The 16,797-nt window shown below is 42.1% G+C and overlaps 1 protein-coding gene across 1 annotated transcript; it reads right to left on the bottom strand.

Moving 5' to 3' along the window:
- Positions 1 to 248: 248 nt before the first annotated feature.
- CLRN1 (clarin 1) lies at positions 249 to 13,266 on the bottom strand. Its single transcript, XM_024203017.1, has 3 exons — positions 13,014 to 13,266; positions 1,858 to 2,037; positions 249 to 517 (listed from the first exon to the last, which is right to left on the bottom strand). The coding sequence occupies exons 1-3, from the start codon at positions 13,264 to 13,266 to the stop codon at positions 249 to 251; spliced, it is 702 nt and encodes a 233-aa protein (XP_024058785.1).
- Between the last annotated feature and the right edge of the window lie 3,531 nt (positions 13,267 to 16,797).

Consider the following 16,797-nt stretch of genomic DNA (forward strand, 5'->3'; position numbering starts at 1 on the left):
ACTAAAACAAATGGGACTACTGTCATAAGGTACTATGTGATGGGAGTAAAGATATCTTGATCTAGTCCTAATGAGGACCATGCATACTATGCCTTTGTTGTATTTACTGTGTTGACATTTATTTTAGATCTCTTCTTGATTTTAATGTCTTTCAAATTAATCATGTAAAACCAGAAAAATTTGGTCATTGTTGAAAGTGACTGAGATTAACCCTTTTGCTTGAAATGTTATTAAAAATCAACATCAGGCTAGTACATGAGATCAGCTGCTCCAGTAGTTGTTGTCTCTGACTCTTTAGATTTTGAAAAAGGAAATTCAAACCCAGCAAGCCGTATTAGCAAAACATTCAGAAAGTGCACCAAGGAGCAAACCAGGATGATCCAGAATGAATCCTGAAATTGTTCATTGTGAGTTTTAAAGATGAAACTTCCCTCTTTGTAATTTGCAATTTTCTCAGAGAGGTGGTGAATTTTCACTTCTGAAGAAAATAGTATCATGATGAGACAACTGCAAGAACCTGAAATAGAACAAGAAACATCACTGCTCCAAGAATTTCCCAACGACAAATCTTTATGAACGACATAAAAATAACCAAAAAGTAAAATGCCATTTTCATTACATTTCAATATATATTTTATGGTCACTTAACTGACTCCTTCCCAGGGGCTTCTTTTTCAGGACCTGATCCAATGGCCATCGAAGTCAATGGGATTCTTTCCATCGACTCCAGTGAATTTTGGATTAGGACCTAAATAGCCAACCATACCAAGTGTTATGTCTAGTATAAGGCCTCAGTCCAGCAAAGCACATATGCAAGTGCTTAACTTGACTATTAAGCATATTAATAGTCCAACTGACGTTAATAGGACTGCCCAGGTGCTTAAAGGTAAGTATGGAGTTAAATACTTTGCTGATCATGGTCTTAATGAGAAACATCCCTTAGCACAATTGCACCTTTTTCTCTCCAGCTAAACTAATAGTAAAAATTTACTCTAGTTTAGAGTCTAATATGCCTCATTCTCTTTACTGCAAGTGGCAGTAGATTTCATGTCCCTAATGGGCTGCTTCAAATAGGATGCTTTCCAATTGCAACCCTTACAAAGTGTGAAATGTTGGTAATGAATCTGCCCCTTGCAAAGAAAGGCCGTGGGCCTGATTTTGATCTCCTGCTGATGTCAGTCAGGAGTAATCCCGGTGAAGTCAATGGTGTTGAGATAAGAATCAGGCCTATGGTTCTCGCTAATAAGACAGAGCCCTTTTCTCCCCACAGTTACACCAGTGAAATTCCACTAACTTCACTGAAGTTGTGACTTATATCAATGGAAGGAATGGGAGAGTCAAGCCCAAGGATTCCCAGGTGGTTTCCCCAACAAATAAAAAACAAAACAAGTTTTTTGGTGTCCCAATTTGCCGATTCATCAAAAACAAAACATTCCGTTGAGATGGTTCGAGTTTGACAAATAGAACCTTGCCTGCTAGGTAAGTTTTGAAACCCTACCTAGAATCCAGCCAGTTTGCCTGCCTGGCTCTTTGGGACCTGTCTGGTAGGGTGCTGGGGAACCCAGGCTTCCAAGGTCTGTGGCTGCAGACTGACTAGTGGCCATGCTTCCTCCCCTGTTATGGAGAATTTTGAAGTTTTGGGGTTTGTTCAGAATCGGAACAGAACCAAAATTTAAAATAGCACATTCCTCCAAAATGGAATACCTTTCTCCACCCAGCTATAGTTTGCAAGTTCAGATTCAATGCAGCTACAGTTCTCAGTACAGCATCATGTTTTATTAAATAGATAACTCATCTTAAGTCATTAAATATGAATAAGTGACTAATTTAAATGCAGAACTATACTAAAGTACTTACATGAAATGAAGCTCCAAAGATATAACCCTACTGGACCATGCAGAGTTTCATAGGGATTGCCAAATGCATTGTACATGAAGAAACCTGTTCCCACCAGAGCAAAGACTATCAGTACTGTACAGAAGAGAATGACACTTACATGGATACTTGCAGGGATAATTTTGAGCAAATCTGGAAAAACTAAAAACAAAATAGAACAAAAAATTATGACAAACATTAGACAAAATTATTATTTTAAAAATCTGGGCAGGGATTTTGTGCTGCTCTGTGCTTATTGTTTTAAATTGTGCTCCTCAGAACTCAATGAAAGAGGAAAAGGAAGTCCTCAAATTTAATTATAAAGGATGTTTAAAGAGAAGCATATTGTGGAATTCAGAAGTGCAAATTGGCCAAAGGAGAGAGACTAGCTTTGCGGGAAACATCATATCACCTTCTTGATCACATCTAACTACATGTATTAATAATTACTACCCTTTCTGTGCCCGGAGAGTAACTCAAAACTTTACCTTTTGATGTCCAAGCTTTTAAGAGCATTCTGTCTGAGCCAGCCTTATTTATGTTGAGCTTTTAAAGAAGGTAAATTTCACATATTTGAATTTGTAAATGCTAAAAATATGCCCTGAATCAGCGTACTAAATGTTCACTCCCTACTCCCAAATGGTATTAGAACAAACTAAAGTGCTTCAACATCTGTAAGTATTCCTTCTGTTACACAGTGCCTAAGGAAGAAATAACATGCAGATTAGAGTACAACATTGCAACTCCCTGGAAGTCTGTACTGATGTAAACAGTGGTGCAAATTAGATATTGGGCATAAGCTGGTCAAGAAACAGATCCTGCTGCAAAGTAATGTAACTGGCACCCTTTTGGCATTAAGTTTTTAATATCTGTTAAGTTAGCCTGTCCTAAAACTGGAAGAATGCAGTGGTAAATCAGATCCAGTTTGCACAGGTCTAAATAATGACACAAGGTGCAAGAGAGTGGAAAACCAGGTCCAATGGTGGTGGTAGAGTGTAACTTGCACATGAAGCTGGTGGGGAGAAGGTGCCAAGAATACTACTGTAGACATAGGCCTGCGCAGCACATTTCATTAGGGTGTGCACCCAGGGAGCCCCGCCCCCGCCCCCCCCCCACCCCCCCCCCCCCCCCCCCCCCCCACCACCCGCCCCCTGACTGCCCCCCTCAGAACTCCCAACCCCCCCCGCTCCTTGTCCCCTGACTACCCCCTCCTGGGACCCCTGCCCCTAATTAAGCCTCCCTGCTCCTTGTCCCCTGACTGCCCCCCTAGGACCTTACCCCCTACTTGTCCCCTGACTGCCCTGACCCTTATCCCCCCCCCTGCCCCCAGACAGACCCCCGGGACTCCCACGCCTATCCAACTGCTCCCCGCCCCCTGACAGGACCCCCAGAACTCCCGACTCATCCAACCCTCCCAGCTCCTTGTCCCCGACCATCCCCTCCAGAGACCCCCCCACTAACTGGCCCCCCAGGACCCTCCTTGCTCCCTGTCCCCTGACTGCCCTGACCCCTATCCACCCCCTGCCCCCTGACAGACCCTGGGACTCCCTGCCCCATCCAATCCCCCCGCTCCCTGACTGCCCCCTCCAGAGACCCCCACTCTTAACCACCCCCCTGGGATCCCACCCCCTATCCAACCCATCCTGCTCTCTGTCCCCTGACTGCCCCCACCCCTTATCCAACCCCCCCCCAGCCCCGGACCCTTTACCATGAGGCTTCTAGCAGCATGTTCTGCTCCGCACAGAGCCAGACACGCTGCCCCGCACATGGGTGGCAGGTTTGTAGAAATTTTGGTGGTGCCCAGAACCCACCCCCCCACCTGCCTAAGGCTCTGGGATGGAGTTTGGGTGGGGGAGGGGGTCTGGGGTGCAGGCTCTGGGATGGAGTTTGGGTGCTGGGTGCAGGCTCCGGGCTGGGGCAGGGGGTGGGTGTGCAGGAGGGGGTGAGGGGTGCAGGCTCTGGGACAGAGTTTGGGTGCAGGCTCTGGGCTGGGGGTGGGGGCATAGGAGGGGGTGAGGGGTGCAGGCTCTGGGAGGGAGTTTGGGGGGGGAGGGGGTGCAGGCTCTGGGAGGGAGTTTGGGGGCAGGAGGGGGGTGGGAAGGGGAGGGGGTGCACGCTGTGGGAGGGAGTATGGGGATAGGAGGGGTGCAGGGGTGAGGGCTGTGGGGCTGAGGATGAGGGGTTCATGATGCAGGAGGGGGCTCAGGGCTGGGGCAGAGGATTAGGGTGCGGGGGGATGAGGGTTGAGGATGAGGGGTTCATGATGCAGGAGGGGGCTCAGGGCTGGGGCAGAGGATTAGGGTGCAGGGGGATGAGGGCTGGGGTTGAGGGGTTTGGGGCGTTGGAGAGGCTCAGGGCTAGGGCAGAAGGGCAGGGTAAGGGCAGCCTGCCCTGCCATTAGGGGATGGGGGGCACTAGGACCCTGGGGCAGCAGACAGCAGTTGCTGCCAGGAGCCGCTCAGCGTAGGAATGTGCTGCTCCACCAGCAACACAAGCAGGCACGGGAGAGGCGCGTGCTGCTTTCCTCCAGGCAGGTGGGGCGGGGGGGGGGGGGGGACCCCCGGGGGGGGGGGGGGGGGAGGGGGGGGGGCGGGGGAGGGGCCGGCGGCTTGCTGCGCCAGGAGAGTGGAGCCATTTGCCTACCCCTGCATTAGGGTGTGCCTGGGCACACCTGGCACACCCCGTGCCCATGCCTATGACTGTAGATTGTCTGTCTCACTTGCCCATATCTTATCATGAGTGTAAATAGAGAAAGATAATGAAGAGATTGTCATTGCGCAAATATCTGCTACAACCCTAGGAGTGATCGCAAGTCTGAGAGTGGGCAACAGTCATGAAAGAAAACAATGTATTTCAGGACCTAAAGGCTTACATTCTCAATAGATGGCCTTACAAGACAATGACACCAGAACACTTGCAACCATATAGACACATCTCACGTGAACTGTACCGTGTTTTAAATGAATGGATTTTGAGAATTGACTGTCTTACTGTGCCTACACTTCTGAGTATGATTGATTCACATGGCACATGAAGGACATCTGGGGATGAGTCTAACCAAAAGACAACTGTGACGAGCCTTCTGGTGGCCAGGGATGGACAAAAAATAATCAAGAATTGCATGGGTTATGCTAGTAGAGATAAGTCACAGAAAACCTTCAGCATCCTTCTCACAGTAGTTGACTATCCAAGCTGTCCATGGGAGAAAATGGATCTCAACATAATAGGACCATTTGAAGATCAGCATGTTATGCAAAGGTTTGCCATAGTAATGGTAGACTCATTCAAAGTGTCTGGAAGATACATTCAGTGGAATGGTTACCACTTAACGAGTGATTAAGTTCATGTCATCAGTCTTCTCCCAAGAAGGATTTCCCAAGGAATTGGTATCTGACAATGGAATGCAATTGACCTCTGTTGAAATGCAACACTCCCTCACTAGCAATAGTATCAAGCACAAAACTGTTTGTTTATATCATCCTAGAGCTAATGGTCTAGTTGAGAGAAAGAACATACTGGTGAAAGAATGTTTGCAACTTATCAGTTTGAAAGCTTTACTTGAAACACTGTTTGCTTACAGGACCACTCCGCACTCAACAACAGGAGTATCAACCTTTGAATTGTTCAGAGGACACCAGGCCAATACACAACTTACTACCTGTCAAGGGCTCACATGTTCTTCCTTTTCAGTTAAACCTTCCGATGAAACTATTTGTGAATGTGTTAAGAATAAACAGCAGAAATACAGACAGTATGTAGATGATAAAAAAGGTGCTAAACCTCACAAGTTTCAAATTGTAGATTGTGTGAAGCTACCACACAGAGTTAAAAAGGACATTCAAGATATTCATGTCCTTTGCAGATAGCAGAATTCCAAGGAGATTCTGCTGTGTTAATAGATAGAAAGAAATGGAACATTTCAAGATTGTCCGCAGCTCATCAGCCAGCAGCTGAAGAATAGAGTGCTAATTTTCCACCTTGGACCAGAGAACATCAATGACAATACTATAGATTTGTCCATTATTATTGTTGGTAAGAATTGCTCCACTGCTTGGTCTTGTTCCTGCCTTTCCAGGTATTAGGAGAAGTGTGAGACAAAGATTGGAAGACTTTGCTAGCAGACTCAAGTCATGGTTTGGAAACGACTGTTTAAAGTTTTACAATGGTTATTATTAAGGGGAAGGCTGAGTCGTATCTACCTGGATGCAGATAGCTACCCTAGTTTGTGTTTGTAAGTTGTTCCTAATTTGTTCCCGTGGCCTTGAAACCAGGAATTACAATTCCTAGGATGCACTGGGGACGAAGAGAAGAAAGAGGAAAAAGGAAGACTGAGCTCTATGAAAGTGTGAAGGTTATAACGTTGCCTTTGCTGTTATCAAGGTTCCTGAATCTTCCTCAAAGAGGTTCAGTGCAAAATTGGTATTTCCTTGCTTTGCATTGGAGGAATATCACAGTTAACCAACTTTAATCCCTTTTAAATAAAGTTTTTTGTTTATGGACTATAACAATGTACTGGAACAAATGCACTAGGTTTACATTAGAGAATCTCCCTTCATGAATTCTCCGAATGGCCTCCTGAAGCGAGGAACTGACAAAGGTTAAGGGTATTTTATAAGATCAGAACACTTCCCCTGAGTTTTTTTTAAGTAAAACATTTAATGGAACATTTTGTGTCTGAAAACATAGTTCTGCATGTAAAAGAGGGAGAGAATTAAAGAAGTAAAAGGAAACAGTGAAGCCATAATTAAAAAAAAAATAGGATGCCAAAATAAAGGAAGAAGGAACTGGTGGCAAAATAAGATGTATAGATATTGTGGGCCTTTCTCTGCTCTGACTCATGCTGGTTTTACACCTCTAACCAGGGGTGAAAGTAACTTAAAGGACTTACTGGTACACCAGAGTCCTGAGCATGGGGGCGGGCCCTCAACCAGAAAAGGCGTGGCCTTTAAATCCTCGGGGCCTTTAAATCGGCTGCCGCTGCTACCCTGGGGCTCTGGCAGCGGGGTTCTGGTGACGATTTAAAGGGCCAGGGGCTCCGCTGCGGTAGCGGGAACCCCGGGCCCTTTAAATCACTGCTGGAGCCCCCGGCCACCGCCGCTACCCCAGGGCTGTGACAGCATGGCTCTGGCGGTGATTTAAAGGGCCCAGGGCTCTGGCTGCTGCAGCAGAGCCCCAGGTCCTTTAAATCGCCGCCCGAGCCTCGGGGCTCCTGGCTGCCACCATGACCCCAGGGTTCTGGCAGCGGGGCTCTGACTGTGATTTAAAGGGCCCAGGGCTCCGCTATAGTAGCGGTGGCAGGAGCCCCAGGCCCTTTAAATCGCCAGCCTGGGGAAGCTGCCCCCTGCCGATACGGTCAGCGGTGTACCAGCTCTTGCCGGTACACCGTCCCAGACCATATTGTCTTACTTTCACCTCTGCCTCTAACTCAATCAGTTTGGTCAGATTGCATCCTCTTATGGGTGAATTTTGGCCCATGGAGTCTGAAGGTAGGTTGTTGCTTTGCTACTTGTTACAAGGCACAGTAGTCTGTATGTAATAACTCATTAAGCAGCACTAACTTGGAAGTGTATATTTGTTTTTTAAAAATGGCCTCAATATTTTGGCTACAATTTGTTGCATGTGCAATTGTGCTCTTTGTCCTGACTATCTAAAGGCATCTACAAAGCAAGCAGTTACCCATCTAAATGCGTATAAACATGGGCACAATTATGCTTGCAGTTTTGCACCCATACTTAATTATTACTGAAGGATAAAAACTGTGCCTGCAAAACTGGAAACGATGTTGAGGCTTAGATAAAAACAAGGCATATTTTATCAGACACAGTATAAAATAAAACGTTAGGAATTATATATAGTTTTAGCATCTTTTGTATTAGGTCTTAGCTATTAGTTCAAATTATGACCATACCTACCCAGGTCAGGGTGGATAGTGAATCAAATTTTCTATAAGTAATTTTTAATCACTTATGTGTTTGGTGACAACAAATATTTGAGAACTAATCATAAAACAAACTTAACTGCTTCCGATCCACAGGGGCATGATTAAACTGGGGGTAATAACTCCTCAAATTGCCTAGCTGTGGTTATAACATGCTGAGAAAGAGCTAAGTAGGAGCCTCACATAAATTACTCTACCTTGTAAAATGTTTACCAGCAAACAGTTTTGCAGCCAGCAATGCAGTAAGCATAAAAAAGCAGGTAATGCAACATTTATATCCATGATTATATTAAAAGCAAATTAATTATATTTAAGCAAACATTTGTAAAATTTGCTCAGAGCATTGTTAAATGTAACCTTTAATATTGTCTAAAATTGTAATGGTGCACTACAGCGAGTCCAGGCACTCAGATTCCCTATTCCTTGCCCATTACCCCCTCTCAGCCCACTGTGAGAAGAACACTTTAAAGCACTATTAAAAAGATCAGATAAAAACTCTACTTGTCTTGACCGGTGTTGATGGACAAAGGCATTATGTAGTTATGGTTTTCTATCAATTTCCCTTGATTGTACCCCTCAGGGACTATCTCATCAATGTTTCTCTAATCCTGTGATGAAACATGTCCAACTGCAGAATCAAATCTCATAAAGTCAGAGTTATTAACACAGGAATTCCTCAAATACCAGTTTATATATTTCCAGCACTTATCAAGAACTTTGCATTTAAAACTAGCCCATGTACATAAAGTTCAGTTCAAACACTTATGACCATTAGTAGAATAGTTACAAAACTGCTGTTCATCAGCAACAAACAACCTCTCTGATAATGCTTCCACCATCACCAGGCAGGAGCCAAGCCTTTTCTACCTTCAAGACATCAGACTGCAGTTACAATTAATTCCTTACTATTTAGAGTGTGATTTTCAAAATGTGTGTGCATGCCCAAAACTATGTACAGACGCTCCTCGACTTGTGCAAGTGTTCCATTCCAAAATGCCTTGCGTAAGTCGAATTTTGCATAAGTCGGGAACGTATACCCGACAATTACGCAAAAAAAAAAAAAAGGCTTATGGAACTTATGGAACTTTTTCCGTAAGTCCGGATTTGCATAAGTTGGGTTTGCGTAACCCGGGGAGCGTCTGTATAGGATTGCATGCCTAATTTGCAAGAATATTTACCACAATTGAATGTATAAATCAGGTATTTGCAAATACTGTTTCTGCTGTGAGCCACTAACTAGACATTTACACATCCGAATACCCAGGTTTCATGCACAGTCCCAGTCACTGCACATGCATAGTTCTGAAAATGAGGCCCTTCATTTATTCTTTATATTACACATTTACTTTCTTACTAGCCAAAATAGTACTTACTAATCACAGTAGTATCAGTGTAAATGGTATACATTTTAGCACTATGCCAATTAAGTTAGCTATAAACTAGGGAAAACAAAGTCTTTAGTCCATGTGGACACACATTCTGTCACAAATAAGGTTCTCCAGAATTGTTTTTCAGCACTAGTGAATGTTTTGGGATAAAGTACAATACTGCATACTTAATAAGATGAATCTTTATTTTAAGTAAACATACAACTGCATTATATTGGCTGTTTCCCTTGACAGCTACATCTAGAATTTTAAAATTGTATAGGTGACATATCAGGAAAATTAAATTCAGCTGTGATGTTGTATTGGGGAAAAAAATATTTCTTCATTATAATGAATGAATTTGTGTGCTAGGTATGAATGCCAATGACCTTTAGAAAATGAACTGCCGACCCAGAAACTGATGAGAATCAGCCAGAGTAAATGAAGCAGAAGGCTTTTCCCAGCCTAACAGGGTTTGCTGGCAGACCAAATTCATTTTACAATTAAAAGAGATATAGTGGTCAGTAGGGAACATTTAATGGGAACAAACATAGAACTAAATCATTTAACCTATTTTCCAGACTGTTTCTTCTCAGATGTGTTACAGTGTACTTCAGTTCATTAAACTGTGGACACATATATCATACTACTTCCTGGGCCATTTATAATGACTTCCAGAGAGAATTTGTGTAGACTCTGTGTGTATTCCCACAGATATGGAGAATGTCAACTAATGTCGCTCAGTAATTGGGCTCTGTGCAGGTGAAATCCTTCCTTAGATGCACATATTAAGATACCTTATATTTAAACACAAAAGTCACATGCATTTGCTCTTTCAGCTAATTAAAAAATAGTCTGAGTTATTTGTAAAGGGAACATTAACTCCTCCGTCATCCACTCTCTGTGAAAGTTCACACAGACAAAAATGCTTTAGTGACTGATTTTCCAAAGGGATGTCTTTATAAGATTTATGCTGTAACCTGGTTGCAGCAGGTCATCCTAGCAGGATTCTACAGTTTCAGATGTACACTAGTGCCAGTAATCACTTCCTGATATTCTCTTCTGAGGACGCTACAATGAAATATTCCTGGGCATGTAAATAGGATTTAAATGGGCTTGTAATACAAGGGGAAAATCTATTCAAATAACAATGCAATGCCACATATTTAATTTAGATAAAAGGAAGGCAACATATACTAGTGGTTCACTTAGGGAAATGAGAGCTAGGAGGCCTGACTCTCTACTGATTTGTTTTATGTTTTATGTTCTTGAATAAATCACTTAGACCCCAGTTCTGGAAAGCAGTGAAGTATATGCTTAAACTTTAAGTACATGGTTAAGGGCCCTTCCTCAGGAAAATGGGTGCGTCCCTGAATCAGAATCCTGAATCTTTGTATCTCATTTTCTCCATCTGTAAAATTGGGATGATAATATTTGCTAGAGTTTCTTGTATATTCTCAGCGCAACCTCTTTTTTGCTTATGAAATGTGCAAACATTGCAATTTCCTCATATTTATTCATTACTCAAATGTATTTGATGAATTTTTAAAGAATATTTTCCCATGTGGAATGATCACGTAGTTCACTGTGGACAGATTATCCAGTGCTCAATTTTTAACATTCCACGCTGTGTTTAGCTGTGATTAGTTAGATACCTCACCAAGTATTGTTTCTGTTCATCGATTGGATGTGCATGCATGCACTTCTGGGTGCAGTTACTTGTAGGTGTGAAGAATAACATTCTGGTGAATGCAACTTTGAAATTAATGTTTGGTGAATATTTATGGCAGTAAAGTTCGTTTGAATGAATGGTCCCAGAAAGCTCGTCCAAAGGGTATATCTCCAGTGCAAAATAAAAAGGTGAGTTCTTAACTCACATTAGCTAACCCAAGAGAGCTAATTCAGGTTAAAATAGCAGTAAAGGCACAGCAACTCGATTTTTAACTCGGGCTAGCAGCTTGAGTTAAAGCCTGTAGGGGGGTCAGGGGTTGAACACAAGTTGCTAATTTAAGCTAAAAAACAAGTTTCTGCATCTTCGCTGCTATTTTAACGCATGTTAGCTAACCCAAATTAGCTAATGTGAATTAAGAAAAACACCTTTGTCTTCCCTGCAAAATAAAATAAAAAAAACAACAACTCAAAGAGTGCAAGTATGATAAGGGAGCAAATTCATTTAAAATGGGAGTAGCTATTTATGGAAAATTTGTTGCAGTATTTTCCCAGCTCTAAACTCCACTTTAAGAAAGCACTTTCAGATCCTTAGGTTTGTAATGATTTATAATAATAATAAATCAATTAAGAGCACATTCATAATTTCTCTTTGTATAGAAGCAGAAGTGATATCAGATTAGAAGTGACCAATTCAGAACAGACTAGTGAATCATTTTGGTAATGACTAGTTCCATGAACCCAGCCAGCCTAGGCTAGGAAAATGTATTATAACTATTTTGCTTTACAATCTGAGGACAATGCAAGTGTTCTAATAACTCAGGGCCTAGTTCTGCAACCCTTACTCATGCTTAGTAGTCCCTATTTGAGTGAAAGTCAGTAGAACTACTTGTCTAAGTAAATTCTCCTCAGTGTAAGCATTGCAGAATCAGGCTCTCTGCTGGAACTTTTGCCAAAACTCATTAGTGCTTCACACATTCCCAAGCTGCTGGGGAGACAACCCCTCCTCCCCCCCCCAATCATGTGATTCCCAGCTTTGGCCTTAACAACTCCATTATCTTAATGAACATGAACTAAATCCAGTCAGTGGTCTGTTGTGCTATCTGCATTATCCTTTGCTGTTCATGATATCTACAGATGAAATCTATTTCTTTAGGATTTAGTAGAATGGTCTGAAAATTCATCCCAAACTGTAACCTGCAGGGTAGAACATCAGCATATTGTGACAGCCGGGAAAGTAATAAAGAGAACTGTCATAAATAGACCCGTTGTGGAATTTAGACATATCAAAGTTTAACAGTAAACTAAATGAATTTGGTCTACTACCTCTGCAAAAATAGTATATCGTAAATCTTTTCTGATGCATAATCTGGTAACCTTACTTCACCACAGATGATTCATGCAAGTAATTTACCAGTACTCTTTCAGAAGACTGCTTCCAAATTGTCTTTTGTAATAATAATTTCATGTGGCATATTGTGAGATACATACATAAAACAAAGCTCCATTTGTTATTATCCATTTAATATGTTGCTATATATAAACTATATGTTCACTTGATCAATTTATTCATCTTTTTATCCTTGAAGATGAACAGGTTATGAATATTGCATGTAAATCAAAACAATTTCTAACAATCTCCTTCCATTAAACTCTGTATCTGTCAGATACCCAATTCAATTTGCAGGTCAATTAATTGAACAGCTACTAGCATAAACCCAGTATGTTTTCCCAATTAATGCAGCAGATTGTTAGTTTTTGCTGCTATGTTCTTCAAAAACAGTAAATGAGGCTTTGCACTGGCTTTCTAATAAGGCTGCTGTTACCTTACTGCTGTTGATTTCACAATAGAACATAAAATAGATAAATAGACAACAAAATCATTCTTTCAAAGTAACAAAAAAGTAGGAGGACATAGCTATTTGTCGTAATAAACCGTAACACAGGTGCATTGAAATTGTCACTAATATTGTAACTAATATTAGTAATAAGGTAGTTTAAATGTTAAGATGGACACACTTCAGAAACAATACCATTTGATCGTAGAATATTTCGCACTTGTTAAAACTCTTAAGTAAATAAGAACACACTGAAGCATTTGTCTGCTCATTATCATGGTAGTATGCACTAAGGTATTAAATAATTCAAATATCATTGTTACTTACATGAAAATCGAAAAGGTCTCCCTCCTAGCCCACATTGTCTAACACGCTCCCCATAGAAAAGCCCATACTGAATTTCACCAATAAACTTCTCCAGTTCTGGTCCTGTAGCATTGACAAGCAGAGCTCCAGTTTTGCACAGTATTGTTCCTCTGATCCATAATTGAGTTCCGACAGCTGCTGCAATGCCTAGAGCACAAGCAAAGCTTAACACCCCAGCTATGCAAAATATGACTTTCTTCTGTTGGGCTGGCATGGCAAAGTCCTTTCTAGGGAAGGAACAAAACTTTTAATAAGAGAGCAAAACGATCTTCATCACATCAGCAAAGCAGACATACTATCCAACCCGAAAACTGCAATTTCAACTCAGTGATAGCCCATCCCCTCATAGTACTAGTATGCTGCTATAATGCTAAGTAATCTCCCCCCAAAGAAGCTTTTAATTCTTTTTTTCCCTCTCCCCCTATATAATCCTAATTTATATACAAACATTTTAAAAAAAGCTGTAACATAAAACTGTTTGCAAAGTGTTTTTCAGCATATCCTCTGTGTTACTTGATAACAAAGGTTTAAGATAACAGATGGAACCCTCTGTGTAATTTGATGAATGTTTCTCCTCTTCTTCGTCCTTTGTCTGATTGGGTGAGCTGAAAATTACAGAAATAGGTTTGGCTGCCAGGTGACGTTATCAGCTGTCCAAAAAGTTAACTTCTGTAGGTGGTTTTAATTTTCCAGTGATAACTCTAAAAACTAGCAACATATAGCATTTGATTGTTTCACTATTCCTTGTGCAGTACAGAGAACCAGAGACAGACAGAAATCCTAGGTGGAATGTCCCCATCAAGAGAGTGTCCCCTTTTCCCCATCAAGATCTCCTTTACAACAGGGCTAGTGTGTTTTGCTAAATAGTACTTCATTTAAAATATGTGGCTGGATGCCAGCTTGTTGGTGGAGTTTGGACAAATATATATTTGAATTTAGGTTTTAGATATAATCAAATAATTTCCATTTGTTTTACTCTTGTACAGTAATATGTTATTCACAGCAGTTATGTAGTTAGGCCCTGATTCTGCAAACACTTATGCATATGCCTAGTTTTTTGTGCATGTGAGTTGAAGTCAGTGGGACTACTTATGTGCATAAATTTATTATGTGCATGTTCTTATGTGTTTACCAGATCAGGGCCTCAGATAGGACCAGAGACATAGGTGAATAACCTGGGATGGTTGACTACTTGCCATCTCAACACTTTTTGTAAAACACTAGGGCCTTGTCTAATAGACAATGTCTATACTAAAAAGTTGCATCAGTTTAACCAAACCAGTTTAGAAATGGATTTAGTTTGGATGACACTCTTAAATTTGTTTAAGAGCACCTTATATCAATTAAGCTTAAACTGATTCCTTAACTTAAGCTAAATTCATTAAATTAATTCTTGCACAGGTTTAACTAATTGGTTTAATAACAAGACTTTTTAGTTAAACTGGTACAAGTTTGTGCATCAACAAGACCTAAAATAGGATAGTCTTCTGTAAGGTTTAAATTTAAATAAACCTTTGCTCATGGTTGTGATAGTAGATGTAACCAAGAGATGGCGCACTGCTTTATCATTAGAATCAGACTTATACTATACTCTGCACTAAATGCATACGTGTTTGTAGCAGTACTTAATTTTAAAAATGATTTTGAAAATTCTTGGTTATGAGGAATGTCCTGAACACTTCCAGGTAACATACTATACAAACATCACAAATACAACAGCACTGAAACCACACACAACAAAAACTCCTGGGAATCATTTGAAAGAAAGCATGTAGCTTAAAAATGAAAGAACTGAGGGTATGTCTACACTTGCCGGTAGATCAGCACTGCTACAATCGATGCAGTGAGTGTCGATTTAACGGGTCTGGTGAAGACTCCCTAAATTGATGGGAGAGCACTCTCCCATCAATTTGTGTACTCCACCTCCCCGAGAAGCGTGAGGGAAGTCGATGGGAGACGCTCTCCCATCGGACAGCACAGTGTAGCCACCGTGGTAAGTGGATCTAACAACGTCGACTTCAGTTACGTTATTCACGTAACTGAAGTTGCGTAAGTTAGATCAATTTACCGTGGTATTGTAGACCAGCCCAGAATGCTAACAGCACCACCTGTTAATGGAAATCCCCTACCTGTGGGGATTTTATTTGATAAGGCTAGATTCTGATCCCCTTTCTCATTTTGAGTAGTACCTTACTCCACAAATAGTTCCATTACATCAATAGTGTTACTTGTGGAGTAAAATATTATTCCACATGAGCAAGGGTATCAGAGTCTGGCACTCATTTTTTTAGTGTTTAATTTAAAAAATATCTAAAAAAAAAAAAAAAAACCTCTAAGGGTCAGTGTAGCAGGGTGGTCACCCCGCTCCGGGACCCTGAAGGGGTTAAAGCAGCCCTGGAGAGGGCTGCAGCTGGGAAAAGGGAGGCTGATGGGGAAAGCAGCCACAGCTGTGGCCAGCTTAGCTTCTGGCCCACTGCCCTCTTATAAGGGCCAGCTGGACCCTGATTAAGAGACACATTCTCTCTCTAGCATTTTGAGAGAGAAAGACCTGGCTGCCTGGGAGCTGAGAAGCTTACCTGAGGTGGAGCAGTGCTGGGGAAGGGCAGGGGAGCTGAGGAGCTCCAGCCAGGAAAAACCCCAGGTTGCAGGCCTTGCAAAAAGGGCCAAATAGGTACTAGGGCTGCAGAGGGGCAGCCCAGAGATAGGCAAAGGCAGCAGGTCCTAACCCCCCTTGCCAATGATGAGTGGTTTACAGACTGCAGTCGGCCCCAGGGAGTGGGGGCTAGATGATGACTGGCAGTAGCCACTGAGGCAAGGTGGGTTTAGAAGGTTGGGGGTTCCCCTGGGAGGGGAGGCCCAGAGCAAGGGGGTATTGTGGTGGGCACTGGGCAGAACCCCTAGGCAAAGGGCACCGGGGTCTGTGAGGGTCATGTGGCCAGTGGCAGGCAAGACACCGAAGAGGGCGCTCCGGGCTGGAAAGAGCTAATTCCCGAGACAGCCAGCAGGAGGCGCCGAGCCAGTGAGTCGTCGCCCCACCACAGTCAGGCTCAAGACTCATGATTTCAAAGAGGCTACTCCAAGGGTAAGGTACTACTCAGCATGAGTAATGGTGGGGAATCTTGCCTATAATCTTAAATTTAGCCACACTCGGTTTGTACTCTGCTGGCCTAATTCAGTTTTTATGCAAGTGTGAATTAGGAGTGACCCCAGTGAAGCTAGTGAGAGGAAAATTAGGTCCTTTTTACCGTAAGGGTGGAGAATTAGGTCCTTTTAACCGTAAGGGTGGGAAGCGGATTTGTGCTGGGTTGTTTTTAAAATCACTGTATTTAGAATATATTTTTAAAGTATGTCAAAGGGGACTAGAGTGTATGAATAGTTTCCTTTTAGCATATTTATAAATCTAAATACAATAAATCTTCTGGTATATGAGGCAGATGTTAACTTTTCAGGTCTCTGCTAACTTGAGGCCCAATCCTGCAAACCCTTGTTCATGCAAGCAGTCCTGAATGGTCCATGAATAGCGTTGTTGAAGTCCATGACACTGCTCACAAAAGTAAAGGTCTGAAGTATTATTATTTCATTAACTTAACAATTCTATTGAGGTAGTGTCTAGAGACCTCAACAAGATCAGGGGCCCCATTGTGCTAGGCACAAATTCTCTTTACTCAGACTAAGTTTCCAACTAATTTAGGGCCATATTCTGATATCCTTACTTCCACGAAGTGGCAGCTTACTCCATGAGTAG

The sequence above is a fragment of the Terrapene carolina genome, unplaced genomic scaffold (assembly GCF_002925995.2).
Source record: "Terrapene carolina triunguis isolate 2854851 unplaced genomic scaffold, T_m_triunguis-2.0 Scaffold88, whole genome shotgun sequence".
Lineage (NCBI taxonomy): Eukaryota > Metazoa > Chordata > Testudines > Emydidae > Terrapene > Terrapene triunguis.